Source organism: Carlito syrichta, unplaced genomic scaffold, assembly GCF_000164805.1.
Source record: "Carlito syrichta isolate Samal-C Ts95f unplaced genomic scaffold, Tarsius_syrichta-2.0.1 Scaffold309850, whole genome shotgun sequence".
Taxonomy (NCBI): domain Eukaryota; kingdom Metazoa; phylum Chordata; class Mammalia; order Primates; family Tarsiidae; genus Carlito; species Carlito syrichta.
In genome coordinates this window covers 63,340-85,179 of record NW_007253946.1, presented here as the reverse complement: position 1 = coordinate 85,179, position 21,840 = coordinate 63,340, and the positions used below count along the sequence as shown (strand labels likewise).

Below are 21,840 nucleotides of genomic sequence, written 5' to 3'. Positions count from 1 at the left end.
CACTGCACTCCAGTCTGGGCGACAGAGTGAGACTCCAACTCAAAAAAAAAAAGAAAAGAAAAAGAAAATACACATTTGAATTCTTTTATCTCATTCTGACAGGAAGGAAAACACAATTGTTACCATTACCAACCACATGGAAAAAGGATTTTCTCAGAGGAAACACTGTAATTTCAGAAGTTCTTAGTCCCAAGAAAATTGTTACAGTATTTTCTCACTTTTGACATAATTTGTATTCTATGCCTTTATCAGAGACTGAGTGATCATCAATGGTTCAAAATAATATGCTGTATTGTCCAGGTAACATCTAAACTTAGAGAAGCAAAATCAACAGAAAATGACAAACTGACCAAACAAATCTTTTCTGTAGCCTGTTGTTCGAGAAAAGTAAGTATTTTACTAAGTGAGATGTAAGTATAGAGAATAAGTCAAGTTTTCCTAAGTTACCTGTCTGACAAGATTTGGTCTGCATGTGAGGTTTACAATAAGTAGCTTTTGTCATTGTTAAAGGTTTGCAAAGAACTGCTTTGTTCTTCATCTCTTTGTTAGGTGTTGGAGAAGGGGGTGGTGCTGAGCCCTAGAAAGAAGAAAAAAGAGAAATATTTTTATATCTGCTTCTAATTTTCGTTACTTCCTGGTACTAACAAATATCTGGTTTGCAAGTCCTAAGAAGGAAACACACAAAAGTGGACGTGTCTATCCCAATCAGGCTATTATTACTATGTTCACCACGATCTTAATCTAGAAGGATCCTGGTTAAACTACCCAACCACTGGCAAAGTAGGAAGAATCATTCATTCTAGATGTGTGCCACCTTCAAAGGATTCCATCAAAATGTTTTAGAAAAATATGAAAGGCCAGCCCTCACTTCTGAGTACAATATCAAGGTTACAAAGTTTACCTGTGAAAATTAGGCTCTTTTAAATATATATTAGAAAAAAAGCTCTCGCAGTTATTATGGTCATCTGATACTCTAGCTCCCCCTACTGGATACATGGCTTAAACTATGACACTAAATTTGAAAAGATTAAAAACAACGAACAAGTGTGACTACAAGAGTCAGTCTTTAAGTCGCATGTTTCCTGGGGCCTGGCAACTGCACCTTCTGACACCTGTCCTACAGATGCAGTCTATTGGATGTTACGCTAGGGTCACTACAGCATTGTTTGCATTTGAAAACAACACAAAAATCCACATAAAATCTGCAGTAAACGGAAGAGCTAAGAGGATAGACTAAAGTTAAGGCACTCCCCACATCACCTACTGACAGACATCAGCATGTCCCCAACACTGAACTAGCGTGTCGTGAGACACTGCTGCAAGGGAGCAACAGGCACAGCTCCAGGCAGCGTTGGCCACAACTTGCCAACACACAACCTTGCTCAAGACCCTCTGGGCAGTGTGTTCTTTTATAGCAAACAATGTTTCAACATAGTTTTGTGTGATGTACACTGCTATACCAAGACTATGGACTCCTCAACTCAGTCGGACATGCAGGAGACACATAGAGCGCACACACACACCGTAACGTCACACTCACATAGCACATGCACACCGTATGTCGCTCATACAGCACACACATACCATGTCACACTCACACAGCAAACACACACCATGCATCACACTCACTCAGTACACTGAACAATGGCGGTCCCCAACCTTTATGGCATCAGGGGCCAGTTTTGTGAAAAATAATTTTTCCACGTGCCGGGGATGGGAGGTGGGGATTATCAGACACAAGATTCTCATGAGGAGTCGCACCCTCTACCCCTCACACACATAGTTCACAACTAGGGTTCACGTCCTATGAGAATCGAACGTCGCCACGGATCTGACAGAAGGCGGAGCTCTGCTGACCACTGCTCACTTCCTGCTGGCTAGCCCGGATCCTAGCAGGCCATGGGCTAGGGACTCTGCAGCACAGCACTCACACACAGTTAACACAACACTGTGGACACATTTTGTGTACTGTGCTTCAGTACAAGTAAAGTCCTAAAAAATACTAAACAAAAATTAAGCACCTGAACTTTATAAAAACATACTAGTGCCGGGCTTGGTGGCTCAGCCTGTAATCCCACGCCTTTGGGAGGCTGAGGTGAGTAGATTGCCTGAGTCCGCGGGTTCGAGACCCAGCTGGGCAACTTGGCGAGACCTCATCTCTACAATTAGTCAAAAAAAAATTAGCCGGGCATGGTAGCGTGCGCCTGTAGTTCCAGCTACTCGGAAGGCTGAGGCGGAAGGATTGCCGGCACCCAGCAGGCGAGGCTGCAGTGGCCAGGAGCGGCCACTGCACTCCACTCTGGACGACAGAGGGAGACTCCAACTCAAAAAAAAAACAAACACACTAGAACACCCCTGTGGGTGGAGAGGCGGGAGGTGTGGGGAGGGCTACCCTGCACCACCTGCCCCTCAGCCCTGCATACCCATGAAGACCACAGCTGGCAGACCCTTGTCCCTGCTGACTGTGCCAGCCACCTTCCTGGCAAAGAGCTCCAAGACTGAGCCAGCCTTGTTGCATGGTTTTTGCCTCAGTGCTCAGGTGCCAAGATGTGTCCCCAGCAGTGCTCGCAGCTGAGGCTGTGCTCAACATCGGGTTGTGCTTTCCATCTCACTGATGAATGGCTCAAGACAGAATTCCACCCTGAAGGCACCCTCCTTAACGTCCCTCTGTTGTGTGGTATGTTTTACGTGTCTTCAACACTGCTCTCTACCACTTCTGCACCACCTTCAAAGCCGCGGACATGTTTCAGTCTGACCATCTTCCCAATGTTACTGATTGCAACCTGCTTGGTGCTGTCCCCAGGCTGTCACCAAAATTGAAAAGTTGCATGACACGACCGACTTCCAGAGCCCATCACAGTACATCCTTGCTGGGATCAAAAGCTTCGCAAGCCTTGCTGGGAAGTCCACTTGGTGGTGTGCCCAGGGAAGAGGCAGCAGGAGAGACCATGCGTGGGGGCGTGAGGAGACCTGTTCTGGGGTGGACATTTGAGACCTCCACAGCAATGGACTGGGACACTGTCTGGCAATAATATCATGAAGGTGAAGTTCTCACTGCAGAGACAGTGGTGGAGCCAACCATAGAATGCTTCAGACGCCATCTATGCTTTCTTTCCTGCCTTTCTTGGCAATGGCAGGCACCCTGGGTTTCTCCCTGTAAGTGCTGGTGCACCCTTTGCTCCACAGCCTCAGGGTTTGTGCCCAAGGTTGCCCTCGGCACTGGTTCCAAACAGCAAGGCTGCAAGTCCACGAATGAGTCCGAGTCACAGATGTCGAAACCACCTGCATTTCTTAGGTGCATTTGCCAGCAACACTGTAAAACTAAGTCAGCCTCTTCATGCTGAAGACCCACTCGCCCTACAACCGTCTTCCCACCTAACATGGGGCAGTATCCTTCCACAGCGCCCTGCTCTGCAAAACCCACTTCACCTCGGAATTCAACACCCTTCGCACCACACTATCTGGAACTGTGAGGCCGGCCCGCACCCGACACGTGCATGACCTCTGCCGAACCCGGTCTTCACTGTGCTATTTAAAACCTGACCCCATGAACCCACATGCTTAGGTAGTCTTTCATCTTCCCACAGCTTCACCACACGCGACAGATGTTACTGGAGCACACAGTGGCCCCACTCAGAGGCTGGCACACTTCCTTCATCCGTCCAGCTGTTCGGTATCGCTGACGGGGCCACGCTGAACCCAACGAAAAGCACTGGACTCCGTGCCTAGGGGACACTTGTCTGGTGCAGGCTCTGCTCCGGGAGGCAGAGCAGGGTTCTCCTGCCCTGAGGGCCACAAGACAGCACTTCAGCACCTCGCCTGCAGGCCTTTGCGAATGCAGAACCGCCACAGCAGGACAGCACTGCAGGGACCATGAGAAGGACGTGTTCCTAGAGGAGTGCCCAGGGCTGCCTCACCAGGAACATGTGCATCTGGGGACTCAAATTTCTTGCCACTCTGCAAGCCTGCAAATGACTGAGAAAGCACCACAGTATTGATTTAGAGGTTGCAGATAAACGTTGGCAAGTAGGCAGAGTAGAAACCCATGAAACATTCACACTGACTAAGGTGTTCTCGGTCTGTGCAGGGAATGGGCTTCAGGACCTGCACTGCCCACCCCAACCTCCACTGACATCCAAACACACTCAGCTCCCAGTTAGCCCTCTATACACATGGATTTTGCACTCCACAAATATTGCACTTTTGCTCCCTATTTGGTTGAAAAAGACAGACATCTAAGTGGACCCCCGCAGTTCAAACCTGTGTTGTTGAAGGGTCAACGTACTTAAGAAAACTCATCTGGTTGAGGTCTATCCCAGTGGGGCTTTCCTGTAGCCTGTACATCGCTGGAAATGCCTCATAGAGTAACTTTGTGGGTTTGCTTTACTCACAGGACTATTTGTTAGACCTGTGAGAAGGAACTACAAGACAGAGTTGTTAAAAGTAGAAAAGACCAATGTGGATATCTGGACCTGAAATTTAACTTTAAAATAAAGTAGGAATGACATAACTTTTTCTTGTCAAAAAAAAAAAAAAAGGAGCTGGGCTCGGTGGCTCAGCCTGTAATCCCGCGCCTTTGGGAAGCTGAGGTGAGTGGATTGCCTGAGCCCGCGGGTTCGAGACCCGCCTGGGCAGTGAGACCTCATCTCTATAATAAATCAAAAAATCAGCTGGGCGTGGTAGCGCATGCCTGTAATTCCAGCTACTTGGAAGACTGAGGCGGAAGGATCGCCGGAGCCCAGCAGGTCGAGGCTGCGGTGGCCGGGAGCGGCCACTGCACTCCAGTCTGGGCGACAGAGTGAGACTCCAAATCAAAAAAAAAAAAGATCTGGAAGGGTGTATAATTAAAAACTGTTTGCAGTGTGTATCTCACTAGTTACAAATAATACATACAGCCAAAAAGGCTAGCACTCAGAGGAGCTAACTCCAGATTCATCAGGATTTAAAACACATCCTTCAGTGGCTACAAGAGACAAGAGAGTCCTGAATAGACAAGAGTCAGGCAGCTCGGTTCTACTGCTACTGCTGTGTGCCATTAGCAAGTCACTCTGACTCTGGGGAAAATAACTTGGCAAACAGTTTCTATTACAAGCCAGGTACTAGATAAGTTTGTCTAAACTGGAAAACACACACTGCCTCTATGTGGCTGGGAATTGAAGCACTCCCTCTGTTTAATACCCACTGTGGGACAACCCTGAAATGGGTCTGTATTCATACCAGCGTTACAGATAAACCTACAAAAACATCAGTGAACTAACTTGCACAAAATTACATGGCTTTCATCTTTGGGAGTGTATGGGTAGAGAAACAGAAGACTCCAGAAGTCTGAAAGCAGACGGGAGAGGGTTTCACCAGACAGTGGTGGCAGCAGCCTGATTCACCCCCCACTAACAAGGCCCCCTCTGTCCTGTCACACAACTGGGTTCAAATGCTGTCACAGGGGGAAATATTTACTGTCATGCTAGTAAGAGGGATTTCGTGAGTCCTGATCCAAACCCCAAGCCTTGGGCCAAGGCTGGGCAGCTGCCTCAGGGCTGTACAGGGGTGACACATGGGATGCCCATCCTCACACTCCTCAGTGTGGACGAAAGGGCCTGGCCCCAAAGTCACACTCAGCTGAGTACTGCATGTACTTCTGACGTATCTGACTTAAAAATGTTATGTCCAGGCTGGGCTCGGTGGCTCAGCCTGTAATCCCGCACTTTGGGAGGCAGAGATGAGTGGACTGCCTGAGCCCACAGGTTCAAGACCCGCCTGGGCAACTTGGCGAGACCTCACCTCTACAATAAAAAAATCAAAGAACTAGCTGGGCGTGGTAGTGCTTGCCTGTAGTTCCAGCTACTTGGAAGACTGAGGCGGAAAGATCGCTGGAGCCTAGCAGGTCGAGGCTACAGTGGCCAGGAGCGGCCACTGCACTCCAGCCTGGGTGACGGAGTGAGACTCCAACTCAAAAAAAAAAAAAGAAAAATTGTTATGTCCACAGGGAGACTAGATAAGGATCAAAATAAAAAAGCACTCTCACTTTCTAGAATTCTGTCCCATCAGTAATAAAAACAAACACTGGGCAGAATAAATGAAAACACCAACCTTTCATCTCTATCAGTGATCCTCGTCCTGGCTGCATATTAGAATCACTGAAGCACTTTGTAAAAATACAGAATTTCTAGGCAGGGGCCGGGCATTGGGAGGTTATGAAAACTTGCCAGGTGAGTCTAATTTGTACCCAGAGCTAAGACCCATTGATCTATTCTTTCTGATCACAAAAACGAGCCCAGAGACTGACTTATTGCAATGCCAACCTTGGATCCTTGGATCCACCCTGGAGCCTACAGTCAGACGCGGAACACAGAGGGCAGGCAGGGCCTCACTGCTCTCCACTCCTCTCTGGCAGTCATCAATCTACAAAACTCTTAAAATGCTAACATAAAAGCAGAATTTGAAATACCACACCAAAGGGAAAAGAAAAACCAAACAGGAAAAAAAACAAAGGACATACTGTATATTTCCCAAATTTGAAAACTCATAAAGTCCAGCCACCATCATGCACCTCTGGCTCTCTCCTTAAGGACACATGCATGAGGCCATCAGTGATATGCCTCATTTCCTGTTATTCCACCCAAGACCCCCTTCAAGTTTGGTCCTAAGGAGTACTTTTGCCAAATAGGCAAGGGCTTTGCGTTTTATTATTCCTCCTGACTATCTATCTGACCACCTTTCTACTCAGCTGTTTACAGTCAGCTTATTCACGTCCCTTAGCATATACATTGTCATTTCAAACACATGCTGCTCTCTTGAGGATGGATCTGTTGTGGGAGCTTCAACTCAAACACGATTTGTATGTCTACTTTCCCACTGTGGATAAAAGCTAAAATCAGTTCCCCCTTATGTTCCTTAGCATGTATCAGAGTCTAGGGTATAATATAATGAGGCCAAATACTTCCACTGTCTCAACAAAAAAGTTTAAAAAATTTTATGATGATATAATCAGATAAGATAATATTGGCCTAATCATTTTTTACCTCCAAACTATAAAAATCACAACCAATCGCTCCACTTAAGCAATACTTACTGTCATTTTGGTTCGGGATGTCTGACAACCCTGATCTAAAAAAAAAAAAAAGAAAAGAAATATAAGACAAACTTTCTCCAGAGTTATCTAAACCTCTATTTCTCATTAAATATCAATGATTTAAAATGTTACCAAAGAAAATGTTTTTAACTATTTTAAGAATCTCAAATTAGAATCAAAAGTATAAAAACATTCCTCTCTCTGAAACTATACATTGCTTGGGGGGAAATACTATGTTCTTAGATTTATCTCTTAAGTAAAATAAAAACTCACAGTTGTTAAAGGGCTGTTCCTTCCAATCTACCCCCCAGCACAAAGAATTTGCTAAAAATGGTTTTCACGTAAAATTACAGGACACATGGTAAGTAGATAACTCTTCTTTTTAAAATTTTTGTTACAACACTGTCTAGTTTCTCTCTACCCCAAATAGGCCCTGTTTTTTCAATTGCCATTAAATGTTTAAGAAGAGAAGAAAATGAAAAGAAATGCATTTATAGGAATATTATATAGGGTGCTTCAACCCAGAAGATCTATGGAATTTAAGGTACTGTTAAACTGTCTCCAAAATCAACTATCTATAATCAGTGCTGTCCAGGGCTTCTGTGTCACCCTTTACAGCAGCACATACCATAATGCAGGTTCTCCGGCCCCTTCTGGGTGGTCATGTTGGGCTCGTTCTGCTGACAGTAGAAGCGTAACAAGCAGTGCTGGTCACAGAAGTGCTTCATCTCCCCACGCCACTGTACCCGCTCCTTGAGGGTTCCTTGAGACTTGCAGCAGTCACACCTGGCAGCCTTCATAAAAATGTTTCAGACGTTTCATTAGAAGAACTTAAATATCAAACAAGTGTGTTTGAAGATTTCTAAAAGTTTTTCAGTGATTATTGCCAACTATGATACAACAAAAAATAAAATTTTAACATCATTTATAAACAGTAAAATCTACAATAAATAAAAATACAAGTTAAAAAAAAAAGAGCAACTTATCTAATTGATAAAATTTCTTTCCATATCTACCAGAAGTCAAATACTAGTCATTATAAAAGCACTGGTAGATCAAACTGATTGATACCATATGTTATAATATTTTCAAATAATTTTGAGGGCCATAATAATATACTGGCAGAAGACTCCTACAATATGACTTTGAACATTTCTGATTAATGGACAGATTTCCTAGGATAGTTGTACAAGCCCAGGGTGATTTTGAAACAAGCTCTTGTGATGGGAAGGTTATAGTTAACCTGAAACATTTTAGTTTTCAACACTTTAAGATAAATTTGACAAACTTTCATAAACATACTGATTTAATTTTAATAGCAAGAACTTCATGTTTTAAAACATTCAATGTTTTAAATTATTTCACAAAAACGTAATATCTTAAGACAATCAATTTGACTATATCTAGGAAAATAATCGACCCTACTGGTCCATAATTTAATATGCAAAAAGAAAAACCAAAAATAGTATAATTCGCTTATACTTTATGATGATGAACCAGTAATCTACAGACAGATTTTTACTTTTCAGAGATCTCGTTTCCCTTAGATTTTGCTCATTTCACTATTTCTTAACATCTTGATCAATGAGTGTCCAAAAGATATAAATGACTAATTTCAGATATAGTTCTTTTCATAGTTAAGCTTCTAATCTAGAAATAAACTACCATAATTTTTAAAATTACCCTCTGGCTTAACTAATATTTTAGAAATGCTGATAAAGCAAGAAATATTATGCATTTTTCAGTTCATAAATGTTGCTGCAGTTTTTCCTTTATTATTCTAAATGATCTAGAGTTTTGCACTATGGATTCTGAAATCTCTCACTTTGTGTATCGACAGGAGTCCTACAAACAATGACCTGGTCAAGAATATTAACAAATGACTATGTTGACATACAGGTCTCATATAACAAGCATACCCCAAGGTCAGAAAACAGGCTCTTTTTCTTCTCCAGGTCAGGTCCTGCTGAATAAATGTTAAATGAATGAAGATTTAAAGTATAAGTTATAGCTATTAAGTGATGCCAACATCACATCTCTTGTCCAAAAACTTGTGAATCCAGAGTTTATACTGCCAGTAGTATCACAGGGTCATCTCACTAACAGTAGCATTTAACATCAACCATGTTCGTATTTTACTCAATAATAAGAAAGCTCCTGTGCTAAATTCTTACCAGCCAAAGACTGATCTTTAATAACCATAAAAGTATTCTAGGTTCCCATTTCCTTTTCTTGTGTGATAACTTATGCTCAAAGACACAACACAAAGGATGGCAATGGAAGCACAACACTGGCTGAAGACAGTAGCACGGCACGCAACCCAAGGCTGTAGGAGGACAAGCTCTCCACGGAGAGCCCCAGCCGGAGCCCACCCCACTCTCCAACAACCAGTTAAGGGCTCAGGAAGACTGACTGACAGAAGTCCAATGTTAAAAACGCAGACTCAGGATTCAAAGCAGGCGCCCAAGTCAAAACCTGGGCCTCAACCTACACACCAAGCAATAAAGACAAAAGGGGTTACAGTAAACGACAGGCGAAGAAAAACCCTAACACAGAACAAGCAAAGTGTGGCAAGAAGAATCTCAACACCTCAACCCAGATGAACTTGTATAAGATGAATTCCTATGATTACAAGTTCTATGTAGACTCCTAGAAAATGCAGTATTTCCAGTAACACAATAAATTAGAAGGGCAAGGAGGCATTCCCTCCAAAGAACCCAAACAACAAGGAGCCATTTCATCATTCTGTAACTGTAGGCACTGGCTTTCTGTGGTATCAGTACTTGTAGCTCCTTTCTTTCAGAAGATTCAAAACAAATGTAGGTAATTTATCTCATCCAAAGAAAAAAGGGGCAAGATTAATGCCAATTTACAAATGGAAATGAAATAGATATACATTTTTTCAGGCTGAAACAATACAAGGGAGAGATCAATACTAATAATTCTAAGCTTAATGTATCTACATTTTTTTTTTTTGAGTTGGAGTCTCTCTCTGTCGCCCAGGCTGGAGTGCAGTGGCATGCTCCCAGTCACCGCAGCCTCGACCTGCTGGGCTCCAGTGATCCTTCCGCCTCAGCCTTCCAAGTAGCTGTAATGATAGGCGCGCGCTACCATGCCCGGCTAATTTTTTTATTTATTGTAGAGATGAGGTCTCACCAAGTTGCCCAGGCGGGTCTCCAACCCGCGGGCTCAGGCAATCCATTCATCTCAGCCTCCCAAAGCACAGGCATGGAGGCACGTGCCTGTAGCCCTAGCTACCAGGGAGGCTGAGGCTAGAGGATTGCTTGAGTCCAGGAGTTCTGGGTTGCTGTGCGCTATGCCGATCGGGTGTCCACACTAAGTTCAGCATCAATATGGTGACCTCCCGGGAGCGGGGGACCATCAGGTTACCCAAGGAGGGGTGAATCGGCCCAGGATGGAGCAGGTCAAAACTCCTGTGCTGATCAGTAATGTATCCACATTTTGGAGGTTGTGAACTTCTTTGTTTCTTTTATATCTACTCATGCAAACCCTTAGCAGAGTGTTTGGAACTAATCTACAGTGTGATGGCCAACTTAAAAACATCATAATGACCATCATTCCTTACTAACACAAACACCATTGTACTCTGCGCCCCACTCCAACCCCACACTCAGGCACTTGCAATAGAGAACTTTCAGGAAAGCTTATTATTGAGGTCTGTGCAGTAGCTCATGTCTGTAATTCCAACACTTTGGGAGGCCAAGGCGAGACAATCACTTGAGGCCAAGAGTTCTAGACCACGCTCAGCAACATAGCAAGACCCTGCCTTTACAAAAAAAAAAAAAAAAAGCCGGCTCGGTGGCTCAGCCTGTAATCCCGTGCCTTTGGGAGGCTGAGGTGAGTGGATTGCCCGAGCCCGCAGGCAAGACCTCAACTCTACAATAAAATCAAAAAAATTAGCCGGGTGTGGTAGCGTGCACCTGTAATTCCAGCTACTTGGAAGGCTGAGGTGGGAGGATCGCCAGAGCCCAGCAGGTCGAGGCTGTGGTGGCCGGGAGCGGCCACTGCACTCCAGTCTGGACGACAGAGTGAGACTCCAATTCAAAAAAAAAAAAAAAAGGCCAGGCATGGTGGTACATGCCTGTAGTCCCAGCTACTCAGGAGGCTGAGATGGGAGGATAACCTGACCCCAGGAGGTCAAGACTATAATGAGCTATTATTGTACCACTGCAATCCAGCCTGGGTGACAGAGTAAAACCCTGTCTCTAATTTAAGAAAAAGTAAAGAAAAAGAAAACCTTACCATAAAAAATGAAATAAATGTGGCATAGGTCTATGGTTTTAAAAACACTGTGACCATCATCAGCTTCATCGTGGTAAATCCAGGATGGCAAGGTAAGGGGAACAAAAAGCAGGAACTGTCGACACAGCAGGCAGGTACTAAACTCTGAATCTCAATCCTCAATTCAACCTATCAGCTAAGCAGGAGTTTCATCTTCAGTGACTGACGAAATCGTTCGATCCACACTGAAGAAGACTTCCATTTCTTGGATTATACCAGCTTCTTGTTTTTGGTTGGTATAGACATCCTGGTAACTTTCCTATCTTCCTATCATTTGCAACCTATCTTAAACAGACCTAATGTTGCAGGGAAGAACCATGAATATGAATGAAATAGGGGTATTATATAGACATTTTAAAAAGAAATTTTTTATAACTTCTGAAAATAGCTCTCCAAATACAATGGAATGATTCACTACAAAAGAGAGAGAAAAAGAGAGGGGGAGAGAAAGAACACACACAAGCAGATGACTGGGTACTATGCAGAGCACTGAATTAACAAGGACTCTCAGTTATCCAGAAAATACATTTAAAGAAAGAATACTTTATATTCTTTTTCTAAAATTAATTTCAAAAACAGAATTTTTTTAAAAAGCGATATATCTAGCAGGTGATATATAAGGAAAAACTATACAAATCTAATCTTATGAAAGTCCATAAATCATAGTTAGACTATTACAGGGCATTTGTATTAAATAACTTAAAACTGTCACCATTATTTGGAAAACAAATTAAAGCCTTAGTTAAAAAACAGCAATTTGAAGTAATAATACAGTTTAAGAAAAGCTTAGTTCTATGAAGAAGTATTATGACATATTTTTGGGAAATAGTAGGCCTTTTGAAATAATATCTTCACCATTTATCAAACACTTTCTAGTTGGTATTCCATTATAATATGAAACTCTATTTCTTCAAAAATTTTTAACTGACACCGAGCAAAAGAACTATCTGGCTTCACTTTATACCTGCAAACATTTGCCTTGAGGTAAAGTAAAATCTATTTCCTTCTAAAAAGTTATTTTCAGCATGTTTTGGCTGTATAATATCATAGATTTCTCATTTCAATTTAGAAGAAACAGTAATCAGTAAGTCTCTATTTCAAATCCAGAAGCAAGCCATTATATAGACCAGAAAACACTGATCATTCCAAGTGGCCAAGCAAAAGAAACATGCAGAAAATTTGAAAGCCTAATATTGCATTTAAATAAGTACAGATGTAAGTTATCTGTACTCTAGGTAGTCTCCCAAGGTGAAGCACAAAGGTAAGGGATGGATACAATGTGTGTTCCACTGCAAAGGTTCACGACCAAATGTGAAGCCACAGACTGACAGGGCTGCAGCTCCAAGGCACGTTTTTGGTTTGAAGTTGTTTCAGATGAGCAGGACTGATTTATAAGAGCCACAGTTTTTCATGGACCAAAATCTAAAATATTGAGTATTTAAACAGAAAAAGATAAGATGTGAAAGGGGAAGGAAGGTCAGAAAACCATGAATGCATGTGGATTCAATTCCCCACATGCTCAAGATGATGTTGTCACAGCAACAGTGAACAGAAGGATGAAAGAAACACAGCTTGAGTCACCAAAGCGCCAAAGACAAAGCCACCCCCTTGTGGCCGTGATTGCTGCCTGCACAGAAGGCCAAGAGTGTGTGAGGCGCAGTGGCTCGCCACACTCCACAGCGGTACTACTACACACCCACACACCCGGCGGGCACAAAAGCCTCCACACTATTGTCACCTTTGTCAATTCCTCCCATGTAACCAAGATGCTCTTACTGTGATTCCTCAGATCAGTCCATATGTGAATAATGCTACTGTGTGTATTATGCAAAAATATGGGAGGCTTAAAATAAGACAAGGAATATATGACGAAAATGCATCTAATGTTCAGAATGCTGACATTAAACATAATTAGTAACTATAACTTGATATTTAACATATTTCTTACATATTTGGAAATGTACTGCTTCACTGAATTCTCGCTGTTGAATATTGCATAAAACAGAAACAATTACCCATTAACATAAGTAGCAAAATGGAACAACATCTAAATATAGTCTTTTGCCCAAGAGCACATCTTTGCTTCCCAAAAGAAGAAAAACAACAGATTTCTGTATTTCAATTATACGGAATATACTTTTTAAAAGGAGAGATATTTTTTCAAAGAAAGTAGCCAGAGAAATACATTCATTGTATGCTGTGAACAAAAACATCCTCCAAGAAAGATTATTTTAAATTATTAAAATTTCAGATTCACAATTACTATAATTAGGTAGAAATTTATATAGTAAAATAATGACAAGAAAATCATCATTACTGCATACTAACAACTTTCTGTCTCATTGTTTTGTTTTGTTTTTTTTTTTTTGAGTTGGAGTCTCACTCTGTTGCCCAGACTGGAGTACAGTGGTCGCTCTTGGCCACTGCAGCCTCGACCTGCCAGGCTCCGGCGATCCTTCCGCCTCAGCCTTCCAAGTAGCTGGAACTACAGGTGCGCGCTACTATGCCTGGCTGAAATTTTTATTTATTACAGAGATGGGGTCTCACCAAGTTGCCCAGGCGAGTCTGGAACCTGCAGACTCAGGCAATCCACTCACCTCAATCTCCCAAGGTGCGGGATTACAGGCTGAGCCACTGAGTCAGGCTTGTCTCATTGTTTCTCAAGGTATAAGAATAAAAACAGCACTTCCAAATGTATGCCTTTATTGTGTTGGGATTATCCAAAAATAAATTTTCTTGTATGTGCTCAACTAAAATTAGGCATTTCAAGTCACTAGAGTAAAATTTTTTAATTTCTCAAAAACACTACTGTCTTAAACAACGTTGATGTAGATGAAACGGAAAGCATGCTTGAGGATGTATGTTTACCTTCCATGTGTTTCTAAAATTTGAGTCACTTGTAAGGCTTGTATCATCATGAAGCAGCAGTAAAATAATGAGTAACTTTTTTTAAAAGTGCACCAAAACTCTTAGGCTCAATTATTTTACAACTCTGAAATCTTACTTATAAAATGCTACTAAATATGTTGCGTTGTAGATATTCAAAAATTGTAACTACAATTACTATAATACTCTTAGTACTATCATTTTAACACTAATCACCTTAATCACATCAACTAAACAACATTCTCCATATTTTAACTATTTTGCTAGTTGCTTCTTTAGAGGTGTCAAGCAATTTTGAATTGAGATCTCACACTTGACAGTTGAATCCATAATGAAGTTTTAGCACTGAGAAGGTTTTTCCATGCTATCAACCCAGGAATTAATAACTTTGTGGACAATATCTGACTGCCCAAATTCCAAATTTACACTCATTTTCTTATCTAGAAAAAACTAATGCAATGGGCCAAAGAAATTTATCTGACTTTATAAAAGTAGATTTTAGTAAAACATAACACACACATACACACTTATTTACAGGCTCAAATTCTTAATATTTTTGATCTCAATTTAGTGTCCTTTCTGTCTGAACGACTCCAAAAATCTAAAATGAAAAAGGTAAAATGAGCAAAGTGTTTTTAAGTTGCATCCCAGCTATCCAAAGCAATTACCTGCTAATGTCCAACACTGATCATGTAGTCACAACTACTTCTATTTAGTGAAAAAAAAGACAACGAATTTTAGAGAAATTACCCATTTTGTTAAACTGTATTGAAAATACATGCATGCCCTACTCTTTTACTAATACCTAAGTTGGAATTTTTTTAAAAAAGGAAAAGTGCTCTATCAGCCGGGCGCGGTGGCTCAAACCTCTAATCCCAGCACTTTGGGAGGCCAGGGTAAGTGGACTGCCTGAGTTCACAGATTCGAGAACAGCATGAGCAACTTGGCGAGATATTATCTCTACAATAAATCAAAAATTAGCCGGATGTGGTAGGACTCTCCTGTAGTTCCGGCTACTTGGAAGGCTGAGGCAGAAGGATCGCCGGAGCCTAGCAGGTCAACACTGGGCTGGGCGTGAGCATCCCACTGCACTCCAGCCTGGGCAACAGAGTGAGACTCTGACTCAAAAAAAACAAAGAAAAAAAGGGTAAAATGCTCTATCAAGCCATAAATAATGACCTGCAATGATGAAATGATTTCAGTGAGCAGTATAATCAGGGTTAGGCCAACAATGTGAATATTTTAGAAATAAATGAGCTATCATGTCTGCAAGGGTGACAGCTACAGGGCTGTGGACAAGACTGGACAAGTGGCTGCTGAAATAGGAACGGAGTTACTCGCCTTGTAGTACCAGTCCTGAAACTTTTTACAGCAGTCCTCACTGCAGAAATCCCTCACGACACCGTCAAGCTCTTTAGTGGCGCCTTTCTTACACAGCTGAGAACAATAGTTGCAAGTAACACATCTCAGTCCTAAGCGTCTTGCAAAATCCTGTTTGTACAATAATTTGCAGCCTGGAAAATATAAGGTTTAAATATTAAAACAAGAAACGCATAAAAAGCTAATTTCTGAGTTGAGACAGATCTTACAGGTCAGTGGATTCTTTCTCCTGATCTAAACTGTAAAATCTGCTGTAATCAACACCAACCTGTAAAAATTGGTACAGAATATGGAATATATTAGAGAATATATTATCTAATGTGGGCTCAAGTAATTAATGTTTTTCAAGACATTAAAATCTAGTCATGTCTCAGAACTACTTTATTTGCTCTACTTAAATAGAATCTTCTGAGCCTAGGAGCTCGAGACCAGCCTGGGCAATGGAATGAGACTCTGACTCAAATAAATACATAAACACAAATAAATAGGATCTTGCCTGAGATCAGAGTCGGCACACTACAGACATAGACTGCTGAGAGGCTCTGAGCAGATGCCCAGAAATGTCCAGCTATGTCGGCATTTTTACCAACTTTTCATGCTTACCTTTCTTACGTGGACCTCAGGGAGATAAAACTGGTTTACTGACTTGTCCAGATAAAATACTTTGTTATCTACTCCTTGAATAAAGTGATTGTTTTATTTACTACATAAGGAGATCAAATCACACCTCCATCCCAAACTCTAGCCCATAAACCGAGTTTTCAATGGTCTTTCCTGTCTGTGAACACCAATTTCAATTGTTTTCTCTTCAATTTCCTTAACAATCATTCAGTTGTATTCCTTCTTTTCTGTTACCTTGTAGTATATTTAAAAATCACATTTTAAAATTTACCTTTATTAACTTTATCTAACTAGAGTTTGATGGTAGTACTAGGTGCTATGTTTTGTTATTCTGACAGACTCCAGCAGAATACTAGATGCATTAAGAGAAAGCAAAACACATGTCATTTGTAGGAAAAACACACATCCTTTTTAACCTGTTATTACTCATCCAAACGTATAAGCCTTTCCAATTGAAATTATGTTCTTAAATGACAATTACCTATTTGCTACTAACTGTGCACTTATTTTAGTAAAATCCATATGAGCCAAATGGTACATGGTCACTGCCATATATGTGAGCAATCAGCTAAGATTTGTGATTGTTCATGATAACTTTGCTCTTATATAGCAGTAAAATATGGTTACCTTCCATTCCAGGTAAAATGCACAAAATTAAATTGAAATAGGAAAGCCTTGTTTTACAACAGTGCCCTCTTACAGACATCACACATGAAAAGTACAAATGAAGACACAAGTTGAATGGACTGGGAAATCGTTTGCTTTTGCTGGTATTTGGGACATCTCAACCTTTCTCTTGCTACAAACTAGCAGTAGAAAGCCATAGAAAAAGTGGAGCCAGGAAAAAAAAATCCTCATTGAAAAACAATAGGTGAAGATAGGAAAGCTGGGAGTTCAGTGCCATGGACCAAAGGACAAAAAGCGAGAGCCAGCTTAGACCAAATATGTGACGTCTGGGGAACAGGAATAGCAGGAGCCCATAGATGCAACCCTAGTTTCCATCTCCTGAGTAGATTCAGAACATGAGTTCCCTTCTATAATCTGCTGTCTGGCACCAGAGCAACAAGCATGTAGATGAGAGGAAATGGATTCCTGGCTGTCATAGCAGAATCCAGTGTGTCCCTTACATCCCCAGCTAAGAACCCCAAGGTCGTTTCCCACTGTGGTACTATTGAATGGGACTTGCTTTCTGTGCAGGATATTAATGACATCTGTGGGTGAGGCAGTAAGCTAGGCTGGGAAACTGAAATCATGGGCAGCAATCCTGATGTATTTGGAAAACCAGTTTTCAAACACAGTGTGTAGGTGTAGAAAAACACGGTATGATCGTGCATTTATGTTATCTCAAAACTTTAATGGAATGGAATAAGAAGTTACCAAATTTTTAGAGTTAAGGCCCAGAGGTCTACAAATACATATAAAATAACAAAGCAAGTCAGTAGAAACATGAACTCAATTTTTTTGTTTGGCTACATTTTGTGCACCTACTCTGGACATATGTAGCAACATATTTTTTTAAATATTTTAGCAAAAAAATTAAATATCAATAAAAGTTATGAACAACACTGTATATACACTTGCCTTCACTACAGAAAGGTCTCTTAACGCCAGAGAAATTTACTGTTTCATGAAGAGTCTTCTCCTCTTGACAGTATTCGCAATATGTAACTATGCAATGCAACTTCTTATAGTCATCTGAACAAGTTTTGCTGCAGAACTGGTACACTTTGTTCTAAATGCACAACGGGAACCTTGGTTAAGTATATGACAACCACCTCAAGAACAAGTTTAAGAAATAAGCAACTACTTTTACAGAAACAAAGTTAAATCATTTATCTACTTAATGTTATAACTCTTGAGGATACATTTCCATAGACCACAGATACCTAGTTTAATAACCAAGTCACTGCTAAATTTAAACACACACCCACAGAGTTCAATATCATTAACTTGCTCAAAAATTATTCAGTGAAAAAATTAAAATATCACTAAATTAAGATGGCAGTCTAATGTTGCTAACAGACTGGAGAAATGGGAAAACAACGGAAGACATACCACAGGTAAGCTACAGAAAGATGTTAATTATGACACTAATCACATTTTCAGTTAGAAAGAACCATGCCTGGTTGAATGGGCCAGCATGCCCAGTCATATTCCCACCACACCACAACAGTACCAGATTTCCTGAGGTCAAGTATTTGGTTTGGTGCCATCACACAGTGTGCTGCTAAACTTGAGACTGAGTTGGTTCCCTTAAATGGAACATGGTAAGTAATGATGTGGTTCTTTCTGACCCCAAACCCACCACTGCTACAGCACCTTTTCAGATCCCTGCCCAAGCAGTCATGAACAAGCTAAAACTTGCAGGGAGGCAGCTCTTCTCCGCTGTGATTACAGAGAACACAGACTAAGCCTAAATCATCTATTGGACATTTAGCAAGATTCCTGAAGGCCAAACAGGGAAGGTGAAAGACCAGAAATCAACTTGGGCAGCAAGGCAGCCCTAGTGGAAGATGACCCCGTTACACTATGGCATTTGTGAGAGGAAAAATCATGGTGTGAGAAGAGGCCCCACACTCAAAATCTCCTAGGAAGAAGCTCAACTCTTTTCTTTTTTTTTTGAGTTGGAGTCTCACTGTCGCCCAGACTGGAATGCAGTGGCCGCTCCCAGCCACCGCAGCCTCGACCTGCTGGGCTCCGGCGATCCTTCCGCCTCAGCCTTCCAAGTAGCTGGAACTACAGGCGCGCGCGACCACGCCCGGCTAATTTTTGATTTATTGTGGAGATGAGGTCTCGCCAAGTTGCCCAGGTGGGTCTCAAACCCGCAGGCTCAGGCAATCCACTCACCTCGGCCTCCCAAAGCGCTGGGATTACAGGCTGAGCCACCGAGCCCGGCCTGCTCTTTTCAGTGTGACAGTGTCTCTGAGCTGCTTCCAAGACGTAACCTCCATGCACACAGAAGCCACACACCATCAAGACGACACACCTGAGGAGCACTGACACAGCGCTGTAGAGAGGGCCCCAGTTTGCATGAGCTCTTCACTCCCCACTTGATGCTTCACTCTGTGCTTACTAATGGGCCTCTCTCCTCACTCCTTGTCATTCCTATATTAGCCCTTCCTGGGCCTCCATTCTTGTTGCTGATGCTTAATAGGTATCATTCACTAAAACCCATCCCTGTGGGCCAACAACAGTCTCAAAGAATGAACTGCTGACATATTGTGGAGATAGTACCAAATAGAATAATAAACTGAAAAATCTCCCAGTCACTAAACTGTTAACATTTCAGACTTCTAGAGATCTTCAGAGAGCATGTGGTCCAGCTCTGGAAATCACCTTGGACCTAAGACCCCAGTACTCCCTGTCTCATCAACAGCCAATATAAACATGGCTCCAGAGTCTGTGGGAGTACTACATCTTGTTCATCATTTTATACATTCTCCATGGCCACCTCCCTACCTCATCCCCCATCCCCGCAAAAAAAGTGAGAGGATGACAAAGGTAAGCACTACTCAAGGAAGCAAGGCAGCCAGGGCCAGCCTGCCCATCCACCACCTATCACTGCCCGTATGGAGGCCACAGTCAATGATCAGAGTTGTTGCTAATGGCAAAAAGACATGGCAAAGTAAATTAGTAAGCTAGTGAAGGTGAGAGTGATTAGAAAGTGAAAATAAACTTATATTAGGATTCACAGGCTCTGTTCTTTTAAAACACAACTATAAAATGTTAAAGGACAACATGGTATATGACTAACAAATTCTAACTTTTACAGGTACTGGATGATATTGCAAGACATTGTAATTCACAAATAATAAAGGAAAAGGAGAAAAATGGGCAAAGTGACAGTCACACCAGGTATGTAGCTACACAAAGTGACATTCTGTACACTATTATGAACATAATATATGGTGACCATGACCTTAATCATTTTTTTGTTTGACCCAAAAATAAACAGAGCCTCTGTTGGTTTCATGCCAATGCAAGAGAGTAAGTCAATCCCCACAAAATCTGAGAAACGTATTCTTTATCCACCAAGAAACAGGCTTCCAATATGGAAATATCACAGTTACTGTACTAGACTTGCATTTTAGTACATAACATACATTACAAAAAATGACTTGCCTCCCATTCCAGGATTTCTGGTTTTGAACAAAAGGAATTTTTGCAGTAGTTGCATTTCAACTGAATATCACTTGGCGCTACAAACTGGCCATTTGGAGATGACTGCATACTTAGAGCCTAAAACAAAGAACAAAATATACTGAGCCTGATATAAAATTTTATTTTAGAATTTCTATTTGCAAACACTGCCAAATATCTACTATGTCCAGAAAATAATATGCATCTTGCTTAAATATTTTTTAGCATATAAAAAGCATTTCTGAATTTTGTCTTTAAAAATTATACAAGTATACTAGGTTTTATAAAGTTGAAATTCAGTCAGGTGCAGTGGCTTATACATATAATCCCAATTTTTAAAAAATTAGCTGGGAGTGGTGGCACACGCCTGTGATTCCAGCTACTTCAAGGGCTAAAGTAGAAGGATCGCCTGAGCCTAGCAGGTCAAGACTGCAGTGGCCATGAGTGAGACTCTGACTCAAAAAAAGAAAAAAAGAAATTCAATTTATTTGATAAATTAATAGTGATAACCCTTTTATCACAGGGTTACTACTATTTACCTAAAATAATATAAAAAAGAAAAATCATCCAGTTCCACCTTAGCATGTTCACTTAGAGAAAACATCAGCACACAATAGTGAGATTAGTTGCCCAAGCTCTGAACTAGCAAATATAAGCTTAAAAAATAATAATCATAACTGTAGTCCCTACTGCTCTCCCCAATAACCATCAAATTCCTAATGTATTCGTGGTCTGTCCTACTGTATCACTGTAATAGTTTCCATTCTAAGTCTATCAGTGAAACTAGGCTATATTACTTTTAAAAACTGATAATTTCCTCTACATAGATAAGGAAAAATAATTTACAGACTGGTATACAGGCCAGGAATTTTAGTTTTTTTACTTTTTTTAAAAGTTAAGAAAATTTACAGAATAAGATAGGATAAAAGCATATATGGACTTTAAGAGTTTTTTCTATTTCCTAATCTAAGTGGTGGGTAAATTGGTATTTAAAATCACTCTCAGCCGGGCTCGGTGGCTCAGCCTGTAATCCCGCGCCTTTGGGAGGCTGAGGTGAGTGGATTGCCTGAGCCCGCAGGTTCAAGACCCACCTGGGCAGCGAGACCTCATCTCTACAATAAATCAAAAAATCAGCTGGGCATGGTAGTGCATGCCTGTAAATCCGACTACTTGGAAGGCTGGGGTGGAAGGATCGCTAGAGCCCAGCAGGTCGAGGCTGTGGTGGCTGGGAGCAGCCGCTGCACTCCAGCCTGGGTGACAGAGTGAGACTCCAACTCAAAAATAAATTAATTAATTTAATTTAATTAAATCACTCTCTGGCCAGGGGTGGTGGCTCATGCCTGTAGTCCAGCACTTTGGGAGGCAGATGCAAGAGGATGGCCTGAGCTGAGATTTGAGACCAGTCTGGAAACTTGGCAAGACCTCATCTCTGCAATAAATCA

The 21,840-nt window shown here is 41.5% G+C and overlaps 1 protein-coding gene across 2 annotated transcripts in view; it reads right to left on the bottom strand.

Moving 5' to 3' along the window:
* ZMYM2 (zinc finger MYM-type containing 2) overlaps positions 1–21,840 on the bottom strand; it is a 94,318-nt gene that overhangs the window by 18,601 nt on the left and 53,877 nt on the right. For both annotated transcript variants that reach the window (XM_008067978.2, XM_008067979.2), the window contains 6 exons: positions 20,381–20,497; positions 17,840–17,990; positions 15,599–15,771; positions 7,698–7,863; positions 7,070–7,104; positions 448–577 (listed from right to left, as the gene is read on the bottom strand). In XM_008067978.2, coding sequence (XP_008066169.1) covers positions 448–577; positions 7,070–7,104; positions 7,698–7,863; positions 15,599–15,771; positions 17,840–17,990; positions 20,381–20,497 — 772 coding nt within the window. The remainder of the gene's footprint in view (positions 1–447; positions 578–7,069; positions 7,105–7,697; positions 7,864–15,598; positions 15,772–17,839; positions 17,991–20,380; positions 20,498–21,840) is intronic.